The 27,845-nt window shown below is 40.1% G+C and overlaps 1 protein-coding gene across 1 annotated transcript; it reads left to right on the top strand.

Moving 5' to 3' along the window:
• Window positions 1–968: 968 nt before the first annotated feature.
• LOC128833903 (transcriptional regulator QRICH1-like) lies at window positions 969–26,849 on the top strand. Its single transcript, XM_054022175.1, has 9 exons — window positions 969–1,252; window positions 3,109–4,103; window positions 15,180–15,336; window positions 16,488–16,642; window positions 17,886–18,000; window positions 18,092–18,200; window positions 21,538–21,689; window positions 25,145–25,229; window positions 25,589–26,849. The coding sequence occupies exons 2-9, from the start codon at window positions 3,120–3,122 to the stop codon at window positions 25,773–25,775; spliced, it is 1,944 nt and encodes a 647-aa protein (XP_053878150.1). The 5' UTR covers window positions 969–1,252; window positions 3,109–3,119; the 3' UTR covers window positions 25,776–26,849.
• The last annotated feature ends 996 nt before the right edge of the window (window positions 26,850–27,845 follow it).

The following is a 27,845-nucleotide window of genomic DNA, read 5'->3' as shown; positions in this document are numbered from 1 at the left end:
CTGCCTGCTCTTTTATTTCAGAGAAGGCAGAAAGGAAAAGTTCGCCCTCCTGCTGTCCTCTTCCCTTGCTCATTGGTCCAATTAACCACAATGTAGAACATGGCAGAAGCAGGGGATCTGACTTTGCCGCCAAGCTGGATTTGGCAACTTTCCAAGGGCTGCACTTTTTCTTTTTCCATACAAAAGGAGTATGTCACCGCTGTCTTCACTTTTCGTATGAGAATAAGACTCTAAAGGATTAAAGGTCTCAGTATGCCATGTTCCATTTTGGTTGGAGTATCCAGGCTGCCACATTGCTCTTTTGGACATATAGTTCCTCTTTGTTAAGGCAGATATGGGTCCCACTTTGGCTGCACAACGCAGGCAGTCACAACAATGATTCTTCCCACAGATGCCTGAAAGGCCAGTAGGAAGGAGCTAGCTAGAAGTCATAGGCCTGCAGCCCAGTGGCACCCAAAGACTCTGTGGCACTCCATTTCGAGAAAAGCAACAGAGAGTCCTGTGGTACCTTTAAGACTAACAGATGTATTGGAGCATAAGCTTTCGTGGGTGAATGCCCACTTCGTGGGATGCACAGGACTCTCTGTTGCTTTTTACAGATCCTGACTAACAGGGCTATCCCTCTGATACTTGACTCCATTTCGAGAGTGGCACCAGCTGGGACAGGTGATAACAATGAGAGTCAGGACTCTATGCTGTTTTGAAAAGAGGGAGGTTTTATGAAAATAATAAGGGAGACTTTTAATGAGCAAAATTCCAGATAGATTAATAGAACAGAACTTCTTTGCACACTGGCCTGAGGCATGCACACCTGCGGACACACCCAACCCCAGGCACGCACACCTCGCCTGAGACATGCACGCCCAGCGTAAGGCTCGCACACCCAACTCCGGGCGTGCACCCCCGCCCCAGGCACGCGCACCCACTCTCAGGCACGCGCACGCGCCTGCGCCTATCTTCCCCCCAGCTGGAGACACCTGCCCCGCTGGGAAGCCCCTTGTCGCGCGTACCCGCGCTCACCTGTACCGGCACGGGACCACGCTGCCCCGGGACGGGCCGCTCCCTTCCTGTGGCTCAGGCCGCTGTCGCTTAGCTGGGATCCGGGCGGCAGCCGCAGTTGCAGGAGGAGGAGCAGCTGGAGCTCTCCTGCAGCGGGTGCGTGAGGGGTCGGCTGCCCCAGAGAGCCGGAGAGCCAAAGCCCGGCGTGGGCGGCACGGGGCTGCCGGTGCCGCGGACCCCCGCTACCCCAGAGGTAATGTGCGGCCGCTCGCCCTCCTCCGCCTCTCGCTGCCTTCCCCTGCAGCTTCCCCCCGCCTCCAGCCCCTCTTCAGGCTCCCTTTACCCCACGCGCCCCTTTGTCCTTGTGACTCCTCTTCGCATCCCGCCCGCGGGGGCTCCGAGTCAGGACGGTGCGCAGGGGCCGTTAGGAGAGTTGAGCCCTGCTGGTGTGTGGGGTTAGCTGCAGCTGTTGCTGTGTGGTTGGGGGACCCGGAGACACTGTCCTGTGAGGGGCTGAAGTGCCCGCGATGATCCAGCAGCACGTGCGTCTAGTGCAGTCTGGTTCTGGATCCCTTGCAGGGTTCTCTTCCAGTAGCAAAGGTGGGCAGCCAAAGCGGGTGGGGTAGGGAGTTGGGACCCTGGGAAAATGACACCGCCGTTGGCTCGTCCTCACCGCTCTGTGATTGTACGTGTAGCCGCCACTGTTAATGTAGGGGAGAAGAATCATGTTCACCTGGAAAATATTTTTTAGCGTGTAGTGATTGAGTGCTGACCTGAGGGGAAATAATGCGCCGAGTTAGCAGACAGGAGGTTTATTTTGGTCTCAGAAGTGCAAGTATGTATTTTTACTTCTTGATAAGATAAAGGGGGAAAGGGGATGGGAAAATCCCCTTACCTGTTCTACATATAAAATGACAGCTTCAGGACAGAAACCCTGTCACTCTCACTGAAAACTACATTGAAAATAAAAGCAGTTACGCGTCTCTTATGACCCGAAGAAGAGCTCTGTGTGGCTCCAAAGCTTCTCTCTCACCAACAGAAGTTGGTTTGATAAAAGTTATTACCTCACCCCCCTTGTCTCTTTCAAGATCAGTCAATTTTATAGTTTTTAGTGTTGGCTCATTTTGTAGATAAAAGTATAGCTAAATTTAAACTAATATATTAGTTTAAACAGTTAGTTTTGGCTAAAGCCAACTGTTTTAGTAATTCTTTATTGCAGATATCCGATGACTAAGAGAATGGCAAGGATATAGGGAATCTTTGATCTTTAGGTTTCTGCTTCAAAAATAGACACTGACAGTAATTAAATTGGTTCCTGCTGACAGCTTTTTTTAGTTAATGGGACTTGGTCCATCCACTGTTTAGTGGCTTTGTCTAGATTACAATTTGCTTTCTTTTTTGCTGTACACAAACTAAGGATATAGTGGGCATGGTGACTGAACAATCCCATCATTTAGAGAGTGTCACACCAGAACGAGATTGAGGCTTATGGGTAGGGCAGTGGTAAAGCATATATTATCCATCTTGCAACTAAAGTTTTCCATTTATCCAACCATTCTCTTTCATTACACTTAAACTAAAGTGAATAGTGCAATAACAACATAGAAATGTTTTTGCCCTCTTACGTTACTCAGATATATAAAGATGAACCTATAAACTGTTTTCTATACACCTTTTTTGTAGCAGAAAAATTGAAAACTAAGGCATTGATCCTGCAGTGAGCTCCACGCACGTAAACCTCGATTGATTTCACTGGGGTTCCATGTGGATGTCCATATGGCGATCAGGCACTAAATAATTTCAGTTGCTTTCTGTGTTCGTACTCTTACGCAAATACAAAGTAGCAAAAGCTTATAGGGAGCAATGTACATAGGAAAGTAGCTAAGTGCAGCCAGGCTGTCTTCCTTTCAGGGGTTTGAGGCGTTTGTGACTTATGCTTCTTTAGAACATCCTAAATATTTAGGTACCTAGTCCAAACATGCAGTAATGCTCATTAATGCTACTGAATGAAGAGCAACCAAACTAGTTTAGGTGAGTGTTAGAGAATTTTGCCTTCTATTCTTCTACGGTTGCTCTAGTTTAACCATATTATTTGCATGATTTTTTCAGTTCTCAAAAGGATGTATCATTCCATCCAGTATGAAGATCACCAAAGTATGAAAGCCCATTCAGTACCTCAACATCACATGAAAGTATTTCTAGACTCATTAAGTAATCAAGGACCAGAAGAAGTACAGCAGTTTGTGCATTCTCCAATCTCGGTATACCAACAAGGAAATCATTATATATACATGGGCAGCACCGATGTAGCAGGGCCTTTGTTAGAGTTAGTGCATCCAGTTACATCTCCTCTCCAACATCCAGCACTAAGCTACTGTGGACCACTGGAGCAGCAGCATATTCAAGTGTGCCATACACCGTCTCAACAAGGCCATCAAATAGAAATGCAGCAAAATCATTTGTTCAAACAAGTACAACTGCAGATAGACGCTCAGCCCTCCCCTGAAGGGCAATTTAATACATCAACCTCTGTATGTGAAAGAAGACTGTCATGTATTTCTCAACCTATGAAGAAAAGGAAAATTGACATGTCAGTAGAAGAGAACTACAGTAATAGTCAAGGTGCTCTGCAGAATATACCTATTACTGTACTAACAATGCCTACCAGTACCCAACAGCAGGCTTACAATTCTCTTCAAGAACTGCTAACAGTAGATAGCAATCAACTGTATGGGCTTGCACCTGCTACAGGAACAAATGGTCATCTGCCAGATGTAGAATCCTGGGCAGTTTGTCCTACTCATGCAATTTGCCCTGAAGCTCAGAATATGGTGAATACCCCTGTTTATCGGGATGCCTGTGGTATTATTCAGATCGGTGAAATGGCTATGAATATGACTAGCATTAAGTTAGAAGAAAGCAAGGATAATATTCAATCTGTTTCAGAAGCTAGAAAGAGTATTCAGGAGAGTCCTGTTCCTAGCACACCCTGTTTCCCAGTGCAGTGTGTAAATAAGAATGGAAATATGCACCTTCCTCTCACTGTACAGAGTGGAAAGAGGATGTATCAATCCTCTGAATACTGGGATGAACAACAGATGCAGGTAAGCACAAATATGGAACTCTGTGGTGAGATGTGTGTTTGTGACTTCACTGGGTCCAATCCTAGACCTTTCTGCTTCTCCAAGCTGGGTTTCCTATTACACGTATTAACTCCTTCTCAGGTGAAGGTGAGTTCAGGTGGGATTATGTATCGAGACCAAGATAGTTAGAGTTTGAAGCTTTAGCTGCCTTTCATCTGCCTAAAATGTACATGCACAAAAACTTCCTGAAGAGTTTAACAAGTATAAATAATTACTGAACAGACTTCAGAGATACAATATTAAACATTGCAAAATTAGCGTTTCCTGTTTGTCATTGCATAATGTACTCTAATAATCAAACTTCCCTATTGATAGGATATTACCATGTTAAAAGATAAAACTTTTACACCATAAGGGCATATTTGTCCAAAAATTTGAAATGTACCTGTGTAGATTTTTTTTTTTTCATTCTACCTTATAACAAATTTTAGGCAAGATGCTCCAGGTGGATGGTCTTGTGCCTGCATGCAGCTCCATGGCCCCATGCTCATATTGAACCCCAGTTGCACTGCACAGGCCTCAATGAGGGCAGACCAAGGTGTGGGTGTGTTTTTTGTTCTTAAGAAACTAGGGATCCTTATCAAAACTGTGGCTTTGGGACTTTGTCTAATAAAACTGTGATTCTACAATGTATACATTGTAGAAAAAGATTTCTCATTCAGGCAACTGCCCCTACTTCTGAGTATTAGACCAAAGAATTCTCTATTATCTTAGTTCTGGTATGAACCGTACTGAAAAGCAATAATTACAGTACATATTCTATATTGTGAAGTAACTTGGCCAAAACCTGTGTGTCCTTTAATTAAAAATCTTGTTTGACTACAGATATGTTGTAAATAGAAAGTTTGTCTTAATTTTCTTGGCAAAACTAGCACAATATTTGTTTACAAACCTTAATTTAGCTGACTGCATGAACAACACTAACCAACCATATTTGTTTTAAACTTGGTCTTCTCCCCCGCCCTCCTTAAAATGTAGCTGAATGTAAACCTAAAATTGTGGGATTATGGTAGCATTGTTTTGGGACCGAAATGGACAACGGCTGTAATAGGAGTCGTTTATAGTCCTAATTTTGTTGTTGTAGCACCCAAATGTTTTGAAAAAGTTATAAATAAATAAGGGGATTGCAGAGGGATACACCTGTGTAGCAATGAAATGATTTAGGCACAATGGTAATACTAATATTCAAGAATGTAAATATTATTAAAATGAGAGGTCTGTGTTTCTCTTTCAAACTAAGTGTTAAGAACTGTGTAACCTGATCACTTTTTTTTTAAAGCCATACATCAGTATAGTGAAGGTTAAAAACCGTCTACTTGCCAGATTTTGAGGTTACCCTAGAGAATTACTCTTTCCTCATTTTAGAAGCAGAAGCCTGGTTGTATAGAATGAGTGATCCACGTTGTTCTTTTAGATCAGATATGGGTCTCAATGACAACCACATGATAGTTTACCATGTGAAGGTCTTGCCAGTTAGGACTTTTCTCTGTTTCCTGTTTGTCAATCCATCTCTAATCCAAGATGTGGTATTTTTATTTAATTGATATTTACTAGGGCTGTCAAGCGATTAAAAAAATTAATAGAATACTATTTATATGAACACTTTTGGATGTTTTTCACATTTTCAAATATATTGATTTCAATTACAACATAGAATACCAAATGTACAGTGCTCACTTTATAATAATATAAATATTTGCACTGTAAAAATAAAAAAATGTATTTCAATTCACTGAATACAAGTACTGTAGTGCAATCTCTTTATCATGAAAGTTGAACTTACAAATGTAGAATTATGTACAAAAAATAATTGCATTCAAAAATAAAACAATGTAAAACTTTAGAGCCTACAAGTCCACTCAGTCCTACTTCTTGCTCAGCCAATTGCTCAGACAGACAAGTTTGTTTACATTTGCAGGAGATAACACTGTCCACTTCTTGTTTACAGTGTCACCTCAATGTGAGAACAGGCGTTTGCATGAAACTGTTGTAGCCAGCGTTGCAAGATATTTACGTGCCAGATGCACTAAAGATGCTTCAACCATCATTCCAGAGGACATGCATCCATGCTGATGATGGGTTCTGCTTGATAACAATCTAAAGCAGAGCACACCAACACATTGTTCATTTTCATCATCTGAGTCAGATGCCACCAGTAGAAGGTCGATTTTCTTTTTTGGTGGTTCGGGTTCTGTAGTTTCCACATCGGAGTGTTGCTCTTTTAAAACTTCTGAAAGCATGCTTCACACCCAGTACTGATCAGATTTTTAGAAGGCACTTCAGATTCTTAAATCTTGGGTCGAGAGCTGTAGCTATCTTTAGAAATCTCACCTTGGTACCTTCTTTGCATTTTGTCAAATTTGCAGTGAAAGTGTTCTTAAAACGAACAACGTGCTGGATCATTATCCAAGACTGCTATAACATGAAATATATGGCAGAAGGTGGGTAAAACACAGAGGCAGGAGACATACAGTTCTCCCCCAAGGAGTTCAGTCACAAATTTAATTAACACATTATTTTTTTTAACAAGCATCATCAGCATGGAAGCATGTCCTCTGGAATGGAGGCCAAAGCATAAAGGTGCATACGAATGCTTAGCATATCTGGCACGTAAATACCTTGCAATGCCAGCTACAACAGTGCATGCGAATGCCTGTTCTCGCTTTCAGGTGACATTGTATATAAGAAGTGGGCAGCATTATCTCCCGTAATTGTAAACAAACTTGTTTCTCTTAGCAATTGGCTGAACAAGAAGTAGAACTGAGTGGACTTGTAGGCTCTAAAATTTTACATTGCACTCAAAAACAAAACAGTTCTGTAACAAAAACAAATCTACATTTTTTTTTTGCACTTTCACGATGAAGAGATTGCGCTATGGTATTTGAGGTGAATTGAAAAATACTATTTCTCTTTTATCAATTTTACAGTGCAAATATTTGTCATAAAATAATATAAAGTGAGTACTGTACACCTTGTATTCTGTGTTGTAACTGAAATAAATATATTTAAACATGTAGAAAAACATCCAAAATATTGAATTAATTCCAATTGGTATTCTATTTTTTAACAGTGCGATTAAAACTACGATTAATTGCGATTCATTTTTTTAGTTAATCGCATGAGTTAACTGCGATTAATCAGCAGCCCTAGTATTTATCCATATACTTTATCATGATACAGTTTTTTAAATGATTTGCTGAAATACAAGTATACGTACCACCCTTTTTCTATTACTTAGTAAGTCTGTTATGTTTTACACAACTATATTAACAAACTCTTATTCTAGTGGTCATTAAACATTATCGTTCCAAACGTTCATATACTGACATACTCAAATATTTTTGATTGTGATAAATATCAATATGACAGACCAGTAATACCCAGCTCTTTCTTCCCACTCTTCTTACAGATACCATGTTTTCCCTCTCTCTCATTGAGTACTTATGGCTTCCATTAAGTATATGCTGTGAATATGTATTAAAAATAGTATATGCACAAAGACTAAGGGGGAGATTTGCAAAGGCACAAAGTGTAGTTTGATGCCCAGCCCCCATTGAGATTTAGTGAGAGTTGTGCTCCTCATTTCTATTTGTGTATTTGAAAATCTCTCCCGCCCCACCCCGGGGTTTTCAAAGTAATACTGAATTTATTTGAATAAGCATTAACTTGCATCAACACAGCTTGCTTATGCTAAGTATGAATACATACTGAATACACAGTATGAACTTTACTCTTCTCAGACAACTAGAGCAATTTTTTTTTGGGGGGGGGGGGGGGGAGATGGAACTTCCCCTAACTAGCAAGGAGGCTTCACGTATGGGCTGGTCTAGCATCTGCTGCAACCTCAGACAACTTGTGTGGGATTGGATGTGCAAATTGGGCAGCCTGCCATGAACAGCCTATTCCTCCAGGAGCAGCCATGCCGCCCCACTCGTTACGCCTTGTTGTGTGGCTCCACAGTGAGGTTTAGGATATCTAGAGAGGGTCTTGCATTACCCCCGTCCATGTATGTCACTAAGACTTGGTGCATTAAGACTATACTGGGTGTGAAAGAATCTTGGACTCCCATGTTGGAATCTATTGAATATATATTGGATATTGTAAACACTTAAAATAGTTACAGCTAACATTTGTTTCATATTATATAAACACTTGTGCATAGGGTTTTTTATTTGTTTTGTTTTTTAAGAGTATGTGACTCTTGGACTGATTATTTTTTCCACTGTTTAGATCCAACACTGCAGTCCTTCTAAAACAATAATGCAAGGATTAAATAACCTAGTTCAGTAGGTATGGTACAAAATAGAAACCTGAGCCCCTTTTATATGGTGCAAAGTTGATGCAGGGAGAGAAGACAGATTGTGTATGTATTGCCTCCTCTTCCGAAGTGTGTACTTCCTGAGCGATGGGGGAAAAATTAATTCATTGTGTTTATAACTTAAATCTTAATATACAGATACAAAACATAACGATTGGTGGAAAATACATAGATTTAAACTAGTGCTGTATCCCTCTCAGCGGTCAGGCTCTGTCTGCTGCCACCTTCCTTACCCCTGATGAATCATTTCTTACATTCCTTTACCAAGTAGTTGTCTTCAGGCAGAAACTTCCCATTTTGTTCTAGCTGAGAGGTAAAAAGTAACCAACACATATGGCAAAAAGTACATTGCAATTGTAATCTATTTCGGTTTATGTATTTGAATGTTTACAAAAAAATATTTCCCTACATTTAAAAAAATTGTTTTAACCCAGCAATGCCTCATTAAAGAAAGCTAAGACCAAACAAAAAAGGAGACAAGTGAATCTGAATTATTTGATATTACATCTTTACAAATTTATTAGTGAAACTAATAAGCTTTCCTTAATAGGGCCTTGTTTTATTTTCCAGATGATCACTGTAGCTACTGAAACAACTATTTTGAGATTCATCTGCACACAAGATCTCTGAATCATCTTTTTGATGTTGCCTGAGGAGCCTTCCTTAGCTGCCTTATGTTAAAGTGAACTGTGCTGTACCAGCAGAGTCATGTTTGTTGTAAGTATTGTTTTGCAGCTGTGCAGTGAGGTCTCTTAATGTGCAGTGCTATATTTCACTAATTAACGGATGATTATTGAACTATATCATTTCACATTACTTAACAAGTTCGTGTTCCTCTAGGATCACCACTTGTTTCACTCTACAACTACTCCTGCAGGTTCCTCAGACAATAGCATTAAAAATAGCACCTGATTTGTCACTTTTTCATGCAGTGTTATGTTTCTTAGTGGCTCCACTGGTCTCCTGGAAGTTAATATAAACAGCAGGTTGAAAGAATTACCTCTTCCAAATAGCGAAGTGGAGAAACTGAAGCAGTAAATAGCAAGAATGTTCTAGTTAGCTCTAGATATGCTAGCTAGTCATTAAAGATCAGAGAGGGCAGGCTAGAGCACTGAGGTCAGTAAAGGTTGGGAAAGTCGTTTCTCTTCTTTTCTCCTGTTTGTGGTGATGAGGGAGAAATTCTTCTCCTTCCTTTCTTTTTCCTTGTTTTCTCCTTGCAGACTGAACTCTTCTCTTCTCCCATACTAACCTCCCCCAACTTTTATCTTCCTTCTTACCATTAAGGTTCCCTAATAAGAAGCCTTACACTTCATTGTGGCTTCTCATAAGAACGGCCACACTGGATCAGACCAATGGTCCATCTACCCATATCCTGTCTTCCGACAATGGCCAATGCCAGGTGCCCTAGAAGGAATGAACAGAACAGGTAATCATCAAGTGATCCATCCCCTGTCACCCATTCCCAGCTTCTGGCAAACAGAGGCTAGGGACACCATCCCTACCCATCCTGGCTAATAGCCATGATGGACCTATCTTCTAGTTATTTATCTGGTTCTTTTTTGAACCCTGTTATAGTCTTGGCCTCCACAACATCCTTTGGCAAAGAGCTCCAAAGGTTGACTGTGTGTTGTGTGGAAAAAAAACTTACTTTTGTTTGTTTTAAACCTGCTGCCTATTAATTTCATTTGGTGGCCCCTAATTCTTGTGTTATGAGAAGGAGTAAATAACACTTCCTTATTTACTTTCTCCACACAGTCATGATTTTATAGACCTCTATCATTTCCCTCCTTAGTCATCTCTTTTCCAAGCTGAAAAGTCCAAGTCTTATTAATCTCTCCTCATACAGCAGCCATTCCACACCCTTAATCAGTCTTGTTGCCCTTTTCTGAACTTTTTCCAAGTCCAATATATCTTTTTTGAGATGGTGCCGACCACATCTGCATGCAGTATTCAAGGTGTGGGCATACCATGGATGTATATAGAGGCAATATGATATTTTCTGTCTTCATTATCTATTCCTTTCTTAATGGTTCCCAACATTCTGTTTTCTTTTTTGACTGCCGCTGCACATAGTTGTCTGAAAACATCCACTCTATCCACAATGACTCCAAGATATTTTCTTGAGTGGTAACAGCTAACTAAGACCCCACCATTTTATATGTATAGTTGGGATTATGTTTTCCAATGTGCATTACTTTGCATTTATCAACATGGAATTTCATCTGCCATTTTGTTGCCAAGTCACCCAGTTTTGAGAGATCCTTTTGTAGCTCTTTGCAGTCTGCCTGGGACTTATCTATCTTGAGTAGTTTTGTATCATCTGCACATTTTGCCACCTTACTGTTTACCTCTTTTTCCAGATCATTTATGAATATGTTGAATAGTACTGGTCCTAGTACAGACCCCTGGGGGACACCACTATTTACCTCTCTCCATTCTGAAAACTGATATTTATTCCTACCCTTTGTTTCCTATCTTTTAACAATTACCAATCCATGAGAGAACCTTCCCTCTTATCCCACGACTGCTTACTTTGCTTAAGAGCCTTTGGTGAGGGACCTTGTCAAAGGCTTTCTGAAAATCTAAATACACTATATCCACCGGATCCCCCTTGTCCACATGCTTGTTGACCGCCTCAAAGAATTCTAGTAGATCGGCGAGGCATGATTTCCCTTTACAAAAAACATGTTGACTATTCCTCAACAAATTTATGTTCATTTGTGTCTGACAATTTTGGTCTTCAATATAGTTTCAACCAGTTTCCCTGGTACTGAAGTCAGGCTTACTGGCCTGTAATTGCCAGGATCACCTCTGGAATCCTTTTTAAAAATTGGCATCACATTAGCTATCCTCCAGTCATTTGGTACAGAAGCTGATTTAAATGATAGGTTAAAGATGACAGTTAGTAGTCCTGCATATCTCCCCATCCATTTCAAGCAATCCTTTTATTCATATTCCTATGAACTCATTAATTCCACACTCTACCTCTTTGATTCCTGCTCCATTTACAGTACTTCTCACTCATTTTGTTTATCTCTGTGCTCTTGCTGTGACTCTCTAGCTAGAGGTTGCATTTTTACTTGCCACCCTTTGCACTGGGAGCTTTCTTCTTCTGTGAACTGTTTCCTCTTTAAAACTGGTCTACATCTCCTCCCTAGCTCATGAACTGACTCTCTTGGTAAACTAATTTTGTACTAACATGGAAACAAAATGTATTCTAAGCTACATCAATCTAAACTGTATAGAAATTGAAACAACATCTTCTTTATAAAAGGATTATTTTGCAATCTCACTCTTCCCCACCTCCAGAAAAAAAGTTCAAGTAAAAGGCAGTACTAAAATAGATAGATAGATATAGATAAAGAAGCCCACTATTTTTAGAGGCTCATACTGTGTGTCTGCAGTGGGTAATCTTAATAAAACTGAGACAATTGAATAACAATTGAATTGTTCCTGATCTGGAGGTTCACATTTTTTTTAATTATAAAAACGTAAGTCTTTAGAATAATTTTTCTTAGCTTCTAGAGTACTCATTGCCTTGGCAAGCAATGTGATACAAAATAAAAATAAGCAATACAATGCTAATGACACCTTTAAATACTATTGCCCACAAAAACTATATTAAAAGAATATTATTTAGGTTGCAAAGTCAAGTACTCAAAAGCTGGGAAATGCCAGATATATGGTTGCCTCTGCAGCTTTAGTTCTGACCCCCCCATTACATAATAGTATAATGCATATACCTGGGGTGGGGGGCAGAATTAAGGTTTTTGAGGCAAAACTAGGAAATGCCAGTTTTTTTTAGTAATTGACGTTTTGTATGTAATTGCCTTGAACTTCTTAAGAAAAAGGGTGAAAAACAAATTTTATCATGTGGTTAAGTAACAAAATGGATAATATAAAATGTTCCCCAGCCTAAAGATAGGGGATCTGGTGGCAACCCCTATAATAACCCAGATTTGCCCAAAATCTGCACTGGAAAATTGCAGCCCATTATCACTAAAGACTTAATCTGGAATTCCATGTCTGGAGAAGATTCCCTTCATGCTGGCTATCACAGACTTACTATTAGTACTGTGCAGTGTGCAAATATCTGGATACAGAGAATAATGATCTGTGACTATTAAATAATCCTTTGATTGCCAGGTAAATAAGTCAGTGCCTACCTTCTGATAAGGCCTTCGTGGAACTGAATGTGCTTGACTTCTCTGCATTTCGGATCTTCAGCATTTTGCAAAATGATTATTTTCCCCACATTTGTGAAGTTTTCCAAAGGCAACACACTGGGTTCATGCTGTGATCCATACCTTCCCCAAGGCCGCCTGTACCCACCCAGCAGTGGTTTTTCATAGCAAGTGGTTCCACTCTTTGATTTGACCTATTCTGGCTATATTCTTTAGTACTCAGTACATGGATAACCCCTTCAGCCCTTTGGCTTGTGCTTTCACAGTTTCTGCTGCCCTGCATGTTTGGAGAGCTTTTTCTAAAGTTTTAACACATTGTCTTTAATGCCACAAATGTTTCTGTCTCTGTCAGATCATTAAAGTTACAGGTTTTACTGAGTTTCCTTAATTCTGTGATATATCACTCTGTCTATGGTGTCATCAGTTTTTTGCATGCATGTAAAAAATTCTCTCAAAGGTTTCATTTGTTTTTCGAGTGCAATGTTCCTCAAATTTAATCAGTATTTTGTTTAACTTCACTCTTTCACCTTCTTCAGACTTAAAGTTGTTATAAATATCCAATGCTTCCTCCACAGCAACATGCAAAAAGATAGATGATTTCATGTTATCACTTCTCTCTTCTCCCCTCTTCCCCCCCCCCCCCCCCCCGCCTCTATGGCCACTAAATACAATTCAAATCTCTGAATTTTTTCCAGTTCTCTGCAGCATTGCCTGACATTTGCAGACTGGAAGAAGGTTGCAACACATACATTTTTGGCTTTCTCTGTTCTTTTTAAGCTAGTCAAGCTACTATTGTACTCGCCAAATACATGCAAAAGCTTCTGTGCTTAGTGCTCCACGTGCTTCTCTGGTGCCCCCCTTTGTCTCTGCTTTCCATTGCAAACACAGGAGTTAACTTCAAGATGACTGCAGTCAGGGCCGGCTCCAGGCACCAGCTGAGCAAGCTGGTGCTTGGGGCGGCAGATTGTTGGAGGCGGCATTCTGCCCAATCCTAGGGCGGCACGGCTGCTTTTTTTTTTTTTTTTTTTTTTTTTTGCTTGGGGCGGCCAAAAAGGCAGAGCTGGCCCTGACTGCAGTTTCCTTCTCATTTGGCTGTTCTGACAACATGTAACAATCATGGGGTTCATTAAACAAACCAAATGCACGAGAAAGGAATAAAACTTTTATTAAAACAAACTGGAGAGCTTCTGTGGTGAACTGCTGCACACAGCCATCTGGTGTGTCCCCCGCCCCGCACCTCCAAAGCACATCTCCAAATTCCTATGTACATAGTACTGTTCCTTATGAAAGAATGTCTCTAAATTACAATATTCTACAAACATCTCTCTGCACTAACAAGATCACCTGGAATGCTCTTAGATAGCTCTGGCTGGGTACAAAGTGGGACACTCTCAAGTTGCTGGGTTCCAGACTACTCAGACCTTTAAAGATGGTCACCAATACCTCGGATTGACACCAAGAGGTTGACAGTAACCTGTTAGCTGTTTAATGGTCCATCAGACTTAGAATACAGACAGCTGACTTTTGTTCTTTCGGAAGCTTCTTTCAGTGGCACCATTCTGTTCGGGTTTGATGCTGTAACCAATTACTATTATGCTAAATGACCTGGGACTTGCCTACTTGAGAGACTGCCTCTCTGTGCGATACTGCCAAAGATGTAGTCAGTGGAGGCACTTGAGATCAAGTACCCATAACATAAAAGAATGGTTAGTGTAGCATTCCCATTGTGGGTTCCTTGGCTTTGCAGCTCACTCTCCCTGCCTCCTTTTGGTTAGAAATATCTCTAATTTGTTCTTCAAGGCATCCTGGGAGTTTCTGATACAGGCAGGTGGCAAGGGATATGGGTTAAGGTATCAGATTTTGTTTGGAGACTGCTGTTTTTGTAAACAAATGAAGCTGATTGGGATAGGGATTACACAAATTCTACAAGATTAAATAATGGCAGAGTGCATGGACCTGGGATGGGCCCTCTTAAATATTTATCTTTATAAATTGAAAATAAATAAATAAATTTGACTTGAAATCACTTTACTGGAATATGTTAAGCAGAGGTCCATGTCTGTGCATAATAAGGCCTACTTCCTAAAGGCAATGTCCTGCACATGCTTCAGCATGTTCAATGCTTTTGTTCAATGTATTGCTATGCCAATAACTGCTGCAAAATAGTAAAGCTTTAAACCTAAAGACATCAACTTCTAAAAACCCTTCCTCTGCCTTCAAAATTCAAATAAACTCCCCTAATCGCTGACAACGTATTTTTCAAAATAGTGGCCAAAAAGACGTGAAACGAGGCCTCAATATTGCCAGATAGTATTGTAAAGCATTTTGGAGAAAGATAATCTTGTTTTGCATATCTAAAAGCAGGTTGTAAAACTGCTGAGATTATACAATTTATCATGGAAATTCTAAGAGAATTTAAATATTGTTAAGTACAATATCAGCATATACTTAAGGTTGTAATCTTTCTTTGCCTATAATACCAAACTTCTTTTTTCTCAAATGGCTGTCTTATTTTTTTTCCCTTCTGGTTACAAGGATTCTCAATCACTGCCACACTTGCAGATACAGACTAATTTATATCTTCCTTGCAAACTCAAACCAGAAGAAGGAGCTAATTTCTGGAAGAACTGGGCACAAATGAAAAATGAGGCTGTATGGAAAGATGCTGGAAAAAACCCTCAGGGATTTGGAAGTATGACTTTTAATTTATTTTTCATTGTTCACTGAAAAAAAGAGATGTCCTTATATGGCATCTAAAGATTCAGGGCCTGATTTTTGTTCAATAGTATCTTTCTCCCCAAGTCGTCCCATTGAAATCCATGGTTAAGGGTTGCAAAATTAGGCTATTCATTATAAAATAAGGCTCTGTGTAAATCACAGTTTCACAGACTGCACAGAAATGGTGAGATTAGCCCAATACTGTGACTTTTGCAACTGTGGGGAGGCGGACGAAGGCATCTCGGTTTCTGCCTCCCCTCTGTTGGAAAAATCAGAGTGTTGGGCTGATACAGCTGCTGCAGTTGGAGGTTGAGATGTCTCATCATGTGGTGCTAGCTGGTGGCCCAGCTCTCGCCCAGCCTGCCACTGCTACTTCCTGTCCGGCCAGCAGAGAGACAGGGAAGGTACTGACAATGCATGGGGATTAGGAGACCCTGGCCTAGCCTAGCCCACTCCACAGCAGTCCACGGCAGGCTGAGGGGAGATACTGCAGGCGCTGAGAGCGATTTTCTGCTTGGAGTACAAGCGTGTGTGAGGGAGGCCAGAGCTGGAATGGATGGATGGCGCCTTGTGGTGACACACACCCTGCTCCAGGGGCCTGCCATGCCCACTCTAGGGAGTGGGACTGGCCTGCCACTTACCTGCCCTCCCCAGGATGGGATCAGCCCACTTAACTCCCCATAAGCAGCCTCTGCCTCAGCTGGGAGGTGGAAGCTGGGATGCCTGCTTGGAAAAATTGCAGCAGTTCAGCTGGGGAGGCAACTCTGCAACCGTGCATATTCTGGTATTTCGTGAAATTCCAACACTTACCCCTGAAGCTGTTGTGATTCAATACAAAATACAATGCAGTTTACACAGAGCCTTAGTTGTAAACTGCTCATTCAGAATATTTCAACCTATAGCAGTTTCCAGAAACAGTACCAGAGCTTTTTTCTAGGAGTGTACTTGGTTATATAGTGGTTTGTCACTTATAAAAAACCCCAAACTTCTCAGCATTAAAAAAACATGCAAGATTTCCTCTTCATTGAAATCACACATTTATTAGAGAGAAGAAAGGTTTATGCTAACTTGACAAATAACAGGAGAAAATTAACCTGGCTTAAATATGCTCTTTTCATATTATAGGAAGAAAACCAATGACTTTTAGGGAAGATGTCCTTTCAGTGCCAATAGCAGAACTGAATTATGGGCTGTGCCTAATGACCAAAGAAGCTAGAAAGGAAGATGGTTCCTCTTATGACGCAGACATGTTGTATTATTTATTTCTTTGTATTCAAAAGGTAAACATAAAATACTGTTGGACTCCTACTATACACAGAGAATTAGATCTTACATGAAAAGTGCCGTTTTCCCCTTCAGGAGGTAACCCATGAGAGAGAGAGAGTTGCCAAAGAAAATCTGAGAGCTGATTGTAGCTACTCATGCTGAGTTGAAAAAGCATATATTTCCTTTCCTGAAACAGTGTCACTAATGCAGAATGTAATGTGTTCTGTGCAATCCCATAAAATAATTTGTTAAAATATAGAATTAAACAGTGGAAGCTTTTAGTTTTGAACCTAAGGGTGGTGGGGGCTGGAATTAGAGGGGTTCGGGGAGGGGCACAATTGGGGCTTTTTGAGGCATAATATTCCTCAATACTCCGCATACTAAAGCTTTCATGATAAGAGATCCAAAATAGTTTTTTTTGGGGGGGGAATACCCACAGCTTGTTGTTTAGTCCATCCTTCAAGATGTGTTGCTAAGGGAACTTAGTGTGGAGCAGGAGTTAGCCTATAAAATAAATAGAGCATAGGTGCAGGTAGTGTTAACAGGAATCAGCTGAACTGTTAGAATATAGGTATTAATTTTGTTAGTGTAGACCAGGCCAGTGATAGTAAATTTGAACCCTCTTCCAATAAGTCTTAAATACCTGTATTGCTGATACCTGATCAATAGGACTAATGAGCTTTATATTCTTGAAGTGTTTCTGAATTCACTGTGTTCTTGCAAAACTCACTTTCCAGTTTATTCTTGTTCAGACGGCTAAAGTCTAAATGAAGTAAGTTGATGTATGCATGTCACAGGCATTACTGAGACAGGCTATTTGGGTGGAAGAGAGACTTGTTTCATTCCCCCTCCCCCCCCCCCCCCCCCGTAATAATTTAAATAGAACAAACTTAAAATCCAGTTTTTAAAAATGTACTAGTTTAGGGAAATTGCTCTCTCATGCAAGAGTCAGTGGAACTTTGTCAGTGATTCATTTAAAACATGGGATTATTATTTTTTTTACAATGAATCATTTAAATTCCAACATGCTAGGCCACTCCATTAGGGAAAATGTTAGTGTGAAATGATGAAGACTAACTGATGTTCCTGTTCTTCTGTACTGAGTGAGTTATGTTTTTGTAGAGTTTACATTCTGAGCCATTTTATGGTTGAGACATTCAGAGGTTAACTAACTTCGTTATAAAATGAGGTCTAGTAAAACAGAGCTTTCATTTCAGTTATTATCCTACCCACATCCCTTTCTTTTTTTATTCATAGTATATGTTTGACAATGACAGAATTGACAACATATTTGCTGATCTTTATTATGTGAAGTTTTTGGAAAGACTTCATGGAGTGATGAAGGGATGGTGTCCAAAAGTGAGCCCCTCTGGTAAGTGGATAAATATTGGAGGGAAAATGAAGTCTGTACTTGACTAGTATGTTCTGAAATGAATTTATTTGTATCAATATTTGTTTTCCAGGGTATATTCTGTCTAGCTGTATCATGGAGGAAATGTTATGGGATTGCAAACAACTTGGAGCACATTCTCCTGCTACTCTCCTGTTCACACTGATGTATTTCAACACTAAGTAAGAATGTTTTATATAAAAGTCTTTCATGTCTGAGTCCATGTAGCCTACCAAATGGCTTAGTTTTTGTAACTTGCTGAAAAAGGTTTCCCAATCTCCTCCTGTCCCCTGCATACCAAACAAATGAATTGGTAAATATACTTTAATGCTTGCCAAAACCTTACTATTTGTGTTTTGCTCAAATTCTCATTCTCTTGATGTTTAGTGCACATGGTGAACTGACAGGTGGGGAGTGGATAGTACATGTTAGAAGTAGTCGTTAGATTTATTTTCCCTCATTACTCATATCTAATTTTTCATAAGCTAAGTACTGAAAGACAAACCTCTTATCATACTTCTATAATTCATTTTCTCTTTTTTTATACTTTTCTTTACAACAGAACTATCATGTTGGTTATTTTCACAACCACAAACAATATTCATGTAAAAACCACTGTAGACTCATTACTGAGTCTTATAAGATACAATCCCTGTCTGCTGCTTATGTAAATTCTTAATAACTTGGTATTATTTCTTTTCTTGTGCTGTCAGTTTCTGAACATCCATTAATATTGTTTCCAATGAAAGCCCCATTTTAAATGCCAAGCAAACTATGTATACATTGCAAATAAAACACAGTTGGAAGGTAATATATTATTCATTAGTGCAGGGGTCTGAAACCTTCGGCACACAGCCCATCAGGTAATCCGCTGGCGGGCTGCAAGACGTTTTGTTTACATTGACCATCCGCAGGCACGGCCCCCCGTAGCTCCCAGTGGCCACCGTTCGCCGTTCCCGGCCAATGGGAGCCGCAGGAAGCGGCAGGCTGCAGGTACATGCTGACTGCTGCTTCCTGAAGCTCCCATTGGCTGGGAACGGCGAACCGCAGCCACTGGGAGCTGTGGGGGGCCGTGCCTGCGGACAGTCAACATCCGCAAAATGTCTCGTGGCCCGCCAGCAGATTACTCTGCATTAGTGGGTACTATTACACTTCCCTCCCTCCTCTTCCCCTCCCCCCCACCTAATTGTATAATTTAGAATTTTAATTTACTTAATTACATTGGTATTGAGTTGTTCAGCTCAAATTGGAATTTAACTTTCTAAAAACAGGTTGGAATCAAGAAATCCTATAATACATGTTGACTTATTCTTCCTTTGTATAAATAGATTCTTTCTCTGTATAAAACTAAATATTCTGAAGTTATTTATAAGATAGACCTAAATCAATGATTCTTCTTGACCACACGCTATTTGTGCTTAATTATATTACAAGACGATCTTTGACTCTTCTGAGGATGTGCGTTGACAAAAGCATTAAGATAAACATTTACTAAAGTTTTAAAGTAACTGTTTCAAATCATGTTGGTCTGAATTTGACTTCCCTTTAAAATTATCTGGTAAATAATATCCTCTCTTTTAAAATATTTGGTAGTGCCTTTACTTTTTAATAAAAAAAAAAATCATCACTGTTCTGTGCAAGGCAAGTTTTTTTGTATTTTTCCTCTGCTGCAGTTAACAAAGAAATACCATTCCTACTTTTTTTTTCTGCACCAGAATCAACAAAAACACAAAGCAATATTGACATTAATTACAAGATGTGTCCAAATATTAGGGGGTATAGAGACTTAAATGTTTTGCCAAAAAACAAACTTTTATACACGTTTACCCCGATATAACACGAATTTGGATATCACGCGGTAAAGCAGTGCTCCGGGGGAGCGGGGCTGTGCACTTCAGTGGATCAAAGCAAGTTCGATATAACGCGATTTCACCTATAACGCGGTAAGATTTTTTGGCTCCCGAGGACAGCGTTATATCGAGGTAGAGGTGTATAAACTTTATTTTGCAATCTTACAAAAGATAGCATCACTCTTTTTATAGTTGAAATGAATTTTGGTGTGTAATGATTTTAAACAGATTGGAATGAAATAACATCAGAATAGGATATGCATTCCTACGCACTTTGATCTGTCATTAAGCTAAAAATTAAGGTCCCAGTTCTTCAAAGCACTTAAGTACCGATGCAAAGTCCAATGAAGTAAATGGAAAGACTCCCCTTGAGTTCTGTTGGCTTTGGATTATGGTTTTAACCATGTGCTTAGCTTCAAGCACATACTTAGATGATTTGTTGAATAAGAACTGGAGGGTATGTCTACACAGGGATTAAAGACCTGGTTAGACTAGGTCAGTTGACTCGGGCTCATGGACTCAGGCTGTGGAGCTAAAAATCGCTGTGTAGATGTTCAGTCTCAAGCTGGACCTCCAGTCCTGGGACCATCCCCTTCGCAGGGTCCCAGAACTCAGGCTCCAGCCCAAGCCCCAACATCTACACTGTGATATTTTCAGCCCTGGTGCCCAATTCAGCTGATGTGGTCCAGCTGTAAGTGTTGTATCCCTATGTAGACGTACACTAAGAGCCTTTAACTACCCAAAAGTGTACCAATATTTTAACCTTCCTCCCCTTCCCCAAACAAAAAAAGTTAGAAGCATTCAGAATGGGTTTATTTTGAAAGATTATTCTATTTACTATGCCATAATAAATAGCTCTCAGATGGAGAATCTGATTTTGGGTTGTTAAAATTATTTTTTAGTCTGTCTTCCTGTTTCTCTTTCTTGTTGATTTGTGTTCCTTTTATTTATGGTGGTGGAAGGCAGAACTGATTATTTGCTATTAAAGATTCTTTATAATGTTGTTTAAGACTCCTTGATAACCAAATTAGGAGTATACTACAAGCGGAGTAAGATCTCAAACAACCCTTGTTTTCACTAAAGTCCCAATTCAGCAAAAACCTCAGTGACACTACTCACAATGTGTAAAATTCAGCATGTGCGTAAGTCTTTGCAGGATTAAGTAATGTTTTCTAATATAGTATCGGATCCCGCAAATACTCACTTTGCTGGGACTATTCATGTGAGTAAAGTTACTTCCAGAATCAAGTCCATAGATTAACGTCCAAAAGGAAACACCTGTATAGTGAGGTCTTAAAGAATGTTTCAGCTCTCTGCCCTCATTTCTGATTTTGGCACAATGCAGAAGGGACCTTTCTGAAATTTGATGTGGGGTCTAGATGAGCTCAAATAATTAGTTGAAGTCAGAATGTGACTTTGAACAGGTAGGATTATATTCTGAATTCTTGCTGTGCCATAAAACAGTAATATTGAATCCAATTACTCTGGGGTTACACAAGTATAACAGGTCAGAATTTGGTCCACAGTCCAAAGCTATACTTTTTATCGAGAATCTGGAAAGCCTTTAAAAAATATTTCTACTCAATTTTTTTTTAAGTACTCCCTGCCCAGTTTGCCATCTCTCTCCCCAAAACTGAGTTATAATTGTTTTTCTCTTGTATGTGAGTAGGTATTTCATATTGAAAACTGTGGAGCAGCATGCACAGCTAGCCTTTTCCAAAATACTGAAGCAGACCAGGAAAAATACAGGCATCGGAAAGGACAAATGTTCTATAATACGATTCCTGAGGCTTTATGGACAGATTCTTGGAGGACGAAAAGGTTTGAACTCATTAGACTAGGATAATAACCTTTAAAATGATCGTGTGCCATTGTTTGCCACTAAGATTGTGAAGGACATGACAAAAAAAAGCCGCCTTGGCAATTTGTTTGGAATCTGAGCACTGCTGTTAGTGTACATATATGCTTAGACTCTGTTCCAGCAGAGATAACTGTGTAGGTGAACCCCTCCTACTGTGCATAGCCCCATTTAAGTCCGTGGGGTTCTTTAGGGAAGCAGGGGTTTGCCTGTGCAGAGTCAGTCTCAGGCCTGGAGCTTTAGATTGTATTCCCCACTCCTAGTGATGCACATCTAAGTTGGGACCCTCAAATGCACTCGGCATTGGCCTAACTCTGCACCCACTGAAATCAATTAGAGCAAAGGTAGGCCAGCACTAAGTACAGGGTATTCTTAAAAATTCCAACTTTCATGTTTTTGGCAATTTTTTCTAACTTTTATTAAAGCTGTCTCCCTATTTCCTTTCTCTTCTCTCCTTCCATGTTTGTGTTTCTTTTTGCATCTTTTCTACATCTGATTCTTTTAGAAACCCAGACATAGGATTTGTTTCACAGGGAGCATTACGCTATGTATATTTTAGATCAGTTACTCTCAAAATGCTTGGGCCATTTCCTTGCTCCCTGAACCCCTCCTAATTTACAAACATACGCACATACCTGTGCCTTGGTGGAGCATATCTGCTCTCTTTAGAGTGTGTGTTTCTCTCCTTAAAGCTATAACCTGTCCTCAACCTGTGTGCGGAGTTCACATTGACGTTCCATAGGGGAGAGGATTTTTGTCTTCAGCATACTGGCAGGCTATTGTCCTAGCCATTTTCCAAAATGGTTGCGTGTCATGGAACTAGCCTATCTGGAAGTTTAACAAACTACAACTCATTCTGTGCTCTGAACTGTCAAGTGATTGGTTTCATTCTCCAGTTACTACAGATCTACCTTACGTACATACATAATGGTTCAGTATCTTCTCTACAGCCATAAGGCATAGGCTGCTTAAAGAAATAGCATCAGACGTATATGCTCAAATGAAATCCCTGCCCCCACCCCCGAGAGGACTGTGCATGCACAGATGAACTCTTGCGGTGATTCCTAAATTATAGAATGAGAGGGTACATTCAGACTCTACAAGAGCATTAAACAGTGGTTGCTATAACTTTTTTTCTGAATAGAGTTGGTCTCCAGAAAGGCTAGATGAATATTTTATTCTTTTGGGTCACTTCTGCAAGTATTGAACAGCGTGGCATTCCATAACACTTTCTTTATGCTGCAAAAGTTTGAGGCACCCTCTTATATGCTTTGAGAATAACTTGCACAGCTTCCCTATGTTACCATGTGATCTTGGCATTTCTTTCAGGTTGCTTGATGGTCACTTAGAATCATAGTCTATCAGGGATGGAAATGGAAGGGACCTCAGGAGGTCATCTAGTCCAACCCCCTGGCTCAAAGCAGGACCAATCCCCAGACAGATTTTTGCCCCAGATCCCTAAGTGGCCCCCTCAAGGATTGAACTCCCAACCCTGGGTTTAGCAGGCCAATGCTCAAACCACTGAGCTGCCTCCTGGCTTGTCTTAAATTGAGGCAGGGACCCATATTTTTTTGTTTGCCTGGGGCAGCAATGCTGCTTGAGGCCTACTTTAATATAAACCAGTATGCATCCCGTCTACTACAGTAAAGAATGCTGACCACTTAAGTTTAAGCACTTCGAGTTCTTAATGAAAATGAGTTTGAGTAGTAGGGTTGCAGCTATTCCTAAAGTGCTGAATGGAGGCCATGACTTGGTTTCCAGAGGGTCTAAAGTAACTTTTTTTTTTTAAATATAGTTTACAAATAAATAGGATTTCATCCAAGAAAATCGTATAGGATTTACTTAGAAGAATGGAGGATTTGGAGTCCTTAGAAAGGCTGACAGTATTGCCTCTTCTCTTTCTCCCCCTCATCTCCTTTCCCCTTCTGCCACTTTGGGGAATGACACTTTCTCTACTTATCCAGTGGAAGCTAAACACTACCCACCAAGACGTGTAACAGAATTTTTACCTGTTTACAAATCAGTCCCTTCCACAATGCCCAGGCATTCACTACGCATCAGTCCTATTGATCCAGCTCCTGGAGCCATTGAGCTGATTGCAAGGGAAAATTCCTCTCTCTTATACACTTTGTGTGTGCGTGCGCGCGCAAAGCATTTTAAAATGATTCCTAGCCCAAAAAGCATATGCAAGTTTCAGCCAAGGAAGAGGGGCAGCACCTGTGGCATTTTGGGGGCGGCAGGTCCCTCACTCCCTCTAGGAGCGAAAGACCTGCAGCTGAACTGCTGCCGCCGATCGCAGCTTTTTTTTTTTTTTTTTTTTTGCTTGGGGCGACAGAAATGCTGGAGCCGGCCCTGCGCCGAAGGCACCGGCAGCTGATTGAGCTGCCGCCGAAGTCCCGGCACTGTTGTCTTCAGCAGCTCAATTGTTGCCACTGTCTTCGGCGGCATTTTGGCGGATGGTCCTTCCTCCGTGGCAGTGATTGAGCTGCCGCCGAAGACAGTGGCGGGACTTTGGCGGCAGCTCCTTCGACTGGGGCCCCGCGGTGCCTAAAGCCGGCCCTGCTGCTTTAGACTGGATCTGCAAAACCTATGATGGGGTTCTGCAGACACAAGGAATGAAATCCTAGCCCCATTGAAATCAATAGGACTTTTGTCGTTGACGTCACTGAGGTCAGGATTTCATCTCATATATTCAGAAAACTCATCACTGGTAAATAACTTTTTACGTGAACTGTTTGTTTTTATTAGGTTAAATCCTTATATTTTAGGTCAGCCATACAACTTTCCGTATACCTTTTTATAGCTACATGTTTTTAGCTGCCACTGTCTGCAGGAAGTACTTTCCTGTTGCATGAGCTTCACTCTCTGTTTCCTATGATACAATTGTGTATGCTAATGATCAGTATGGCTAACATTTATCTGCTAGTACAACATACCAGATTGGTTTTATTTTCCTAAGCTGTAAGTCATTTATCCACAGACTAGGTCAGACACTGGCAAGAGCAGTAAGTTTCTCTATACTACAATAGTGGCGTGCCTGTTGTTGAAATATTCAGCTGCTATAAAAACACTTTATTTAAAGGAGCCACATTGAAATAAGACTGTTTAAAATAGTACACCTCTACCTTGATATAACGCTGTCCTCGGGAGCCAAAAAATCTTACCGCTTTATAGGTGAAACCGCGTTGTATTGAACTTGCTTTGATCCACTGGAGTGCGCAGCCCTGCCCCCCCCCCCCCCCCCCCCGGAGCACTGCTTTACCGCGTTATATCCGAATTCGTGTTATATTGGGTCGCGTTATATCGGGGTAGAGGTGTACTATTGATCAAAAACTTTCATCTGTAAAAATACTTTATTGAAACTAAATGCTGTGTTGTGAACTCACTGCACACTATTTGCCTCTTTTTTGATTTGCAGATGAGACTTATGTGGAACAACCTGAAAACCCAGACAACCCTTTGCAGTGCCCCATAAAATTGTATGATTTCTATTGCTTTAAATGGTAAGGCTCTAAGGACTTATTTTCTACACTAGTTTTAAACATTTGATGGCTTTCAACAACGTTTCATCCAACTAGCTAAACAACTTTAGCAATTCACAGGGAAAGATTTTTCTCTTCTATAATGATTGACTTCCCTCATTTAATACTTGGGCTTCACACCACAAACACCTATTCCAGTCTGAGTTTGGCAAGAGTGGATCACTGCTAATTCAAAGAGGAATGCCTAAAGCTAGCAACTTATGTGTGGGAGCAAATATATCTTATTACGTAATAAAGAAGAAAGTCAATGCTAATTTTACTATTAAAAGGAGTATAACTAAGTAGTGTGTTGCTTGGTATAATTTAAACTTTCCTTATAGCCCCCAAGGTGTCAAAGGGCCAAGTGATACCTTCTATCTGGTCCCTGAACCAGTCGTGGCACCAAACAGTCCTATCTGGTACTCTGCTCAGCCTGTGAAAGTGGATGTGATGGAGCAGATGTTGACCAGAATTCTGATGGTCAAGGAGGTCCAAGAAGCACATGCGAAGACCCATATATCCGCATAGCAACAAGGACAAATGGATAAGTTACAACATTGCTCATATTACAAAGTTGTAAATACAATATTTTTTTTCATAAGGCACGGAAGACTGTCTGTAGCTAACACTTTCTTTTTACTAGAAGATGACTGAATGCTATGAGTAAATAGCCTTTAACAGTACCAATTTGCTAAATTCCAGAAAGTGGATTTCCTATTTTGTTCATATTTGTCTAATTTATACTAGCACTTAGAGGGACAGATGTGGTTCTAGTACTAATACTGTGAAATACCAGCTAAATCAGAGTCCCAAAAGTGTCATTTTGATTAATTTATAAGTACATAGCTCCTTAAACTGAATTGACAGTGGGAAGTGTATACAAATTCAGTTTTTATCATAGTCCTCAATGGAAATAGCGGTTACTGAATAATATTCTTACATTGTGACTTACTAATAGTGCAATGCAGGCATAATTTTTTCTATAAAACAAGAGTGACTTAAATTTTTTTTCCTCGTTAAAAGGATGCTTCCATGACTAGTCTATTTGCAAAGGACAGACTTTGGAGAACTAGTACTTTGAGAGGAGTAGGAAATCTAACAGCCTTAAATGCCTTGTGGCTAATATTTGTATAAGGTTGGACAGATTACATTAAAACATTAACTTTAGTTAGCAGGGAAAGAATTTACTTCACTTTCAAAAGCTGGGGCAATAAAGACACCAGAAGCTCTGAGACTGTTCCTATTTCTAGGTTGTGAATATGTGCATCGATACATTTCTCACTACATCCTTGACGCTTTATTGGAATCAACTGTGTATGTACAGAAGGCTTGCATAACACAGATCTATACAAATTTACCTCAGTTCAGTAATCTAGTGCCTTACCACAACCCAGCCACTTAAACATTGTAGCAGTGGCTGTAAAGTATCTTGTTGATGTAAGTTCACCTTTTCCAGGGACATTTTGTATATTTTTCACATAATACTGTATAGATCACCAGTAAGAAAAATGGAGTTTGTTGGTGGAAGTATTATAGATTATGCTATGTTATATTATTTACAAACTCAATACTAATTGTCTTGAAAATAAACTTTGCTTTTGATAGTGTTGTCAAAATTACATTTAAACATGAAGCTGAAACAAATGAAGTGACCCACTGGTTTTGAATAGTTCACTAAAACCAGACTTGGCCCATATTGTGCATAAACAATAAATGGGTTAAGATCACATCTCTTCAAATGCTTATTAATTGAAAAAGAATGCTGCTGTTTTATATTTGTATACCATGAGTGGAGGCAGTAGTTTTTGATCCAAGATGGGAGATGTTACTATTGACAATGACATATCTAGTGCAGTACATGACCCCTAGTGCCAACATGGCTGGTTTAAAATTAAATAGGGATGGCATCTGATCTGGTTTATACCAGTTTATGCACGTTCGTTCTCTCTCTCTACATATACACACATACCATCTACTGTAAATATCCAGAAACATTTAAATGAATGTGTTGCAAATTGCCATTCTGAACATATTTTTCTCTCCCATCTCTACTATGAAGAGCGAAGGTGAAATGGGTAAAACCTAGTAAATAATCCAGCCCATCTCTGGTAATAGAGGCTTGTTCCTAAAGATGTCTCCAAACTCATGTTCAATTGCAAATGATGGGGCTTCTTCCTCTCAAGAATAGCCTCCCTTGTGAAGTGATGAAGCTTTTCCCGCTCAGCTTAAATTTTCTTTCCTAATTTTTTCACTGTTCCTTGTTATGCTTTCAGAATTCCATCCTAAATTACATTCTTCAAAGAGTCAGACATCTCTCCCTTTAGTCATTTTAGTTAAACTGTCAATCAATCCTTCCATCTCCTTTGGAACTGTTTTTTCTCAGCTACCTCTAGTTTGTCAAATTGTACTGTGATGCCCAGAGCATCGTAAATGCGGTTGTCAAGAGCAAGCAACCGTGATTAGTTTTTGCTGAGGTGAATAGGTCAATAGATGCTTTGTAACTGGAATCAAACTAGTATAGTAAAGACATATCAATAACTTTTGACAGAGATAGAATAAGTCTTAAATCCAGTAATTGTAAAGGGATTGGGTCCTGGT

This window comes from Malaclemys terrapin, chromosome 1 (genome assembly GCF_027887155.1).
Source record: "Malaclemys terrapin pileata isolate rMalTer1 chromosome 1, rMalTer1.hap1, whole genome shotgun sequence".
Taxonomy (NCBI): Eukaryota; Metazoa; Chordata; order Testudines; family Emydidae; genus Malaclemys; species Malaclemys terrapin.
This window is presented reverse-complemented; position numbering and strand designations above follow the sequence as displayed.

Coding starts and splice junctions, on each gene's coding strand:
- LOC128833903 (XM_054022175.1), top strand. CDS start 3,120: ATGTATCATTCCATCCAGTATGAAGATCACCAAAGTATGAAAGCCCAT. Junction 18,201..21,537: donor CTGATGTATTTCAACACTAA/GTAAGAATGTTT, acceptor GTATGTGAGTAG/GTATTTCATATTGAAAACTG. Junction 25,230..25,588: donor GATTTCTATTGCTTTAAATG/GTAAGGCTCTAA, acceptor CTTTCCTTATAG/CCCCCAAGGTGTCAAAGGGC.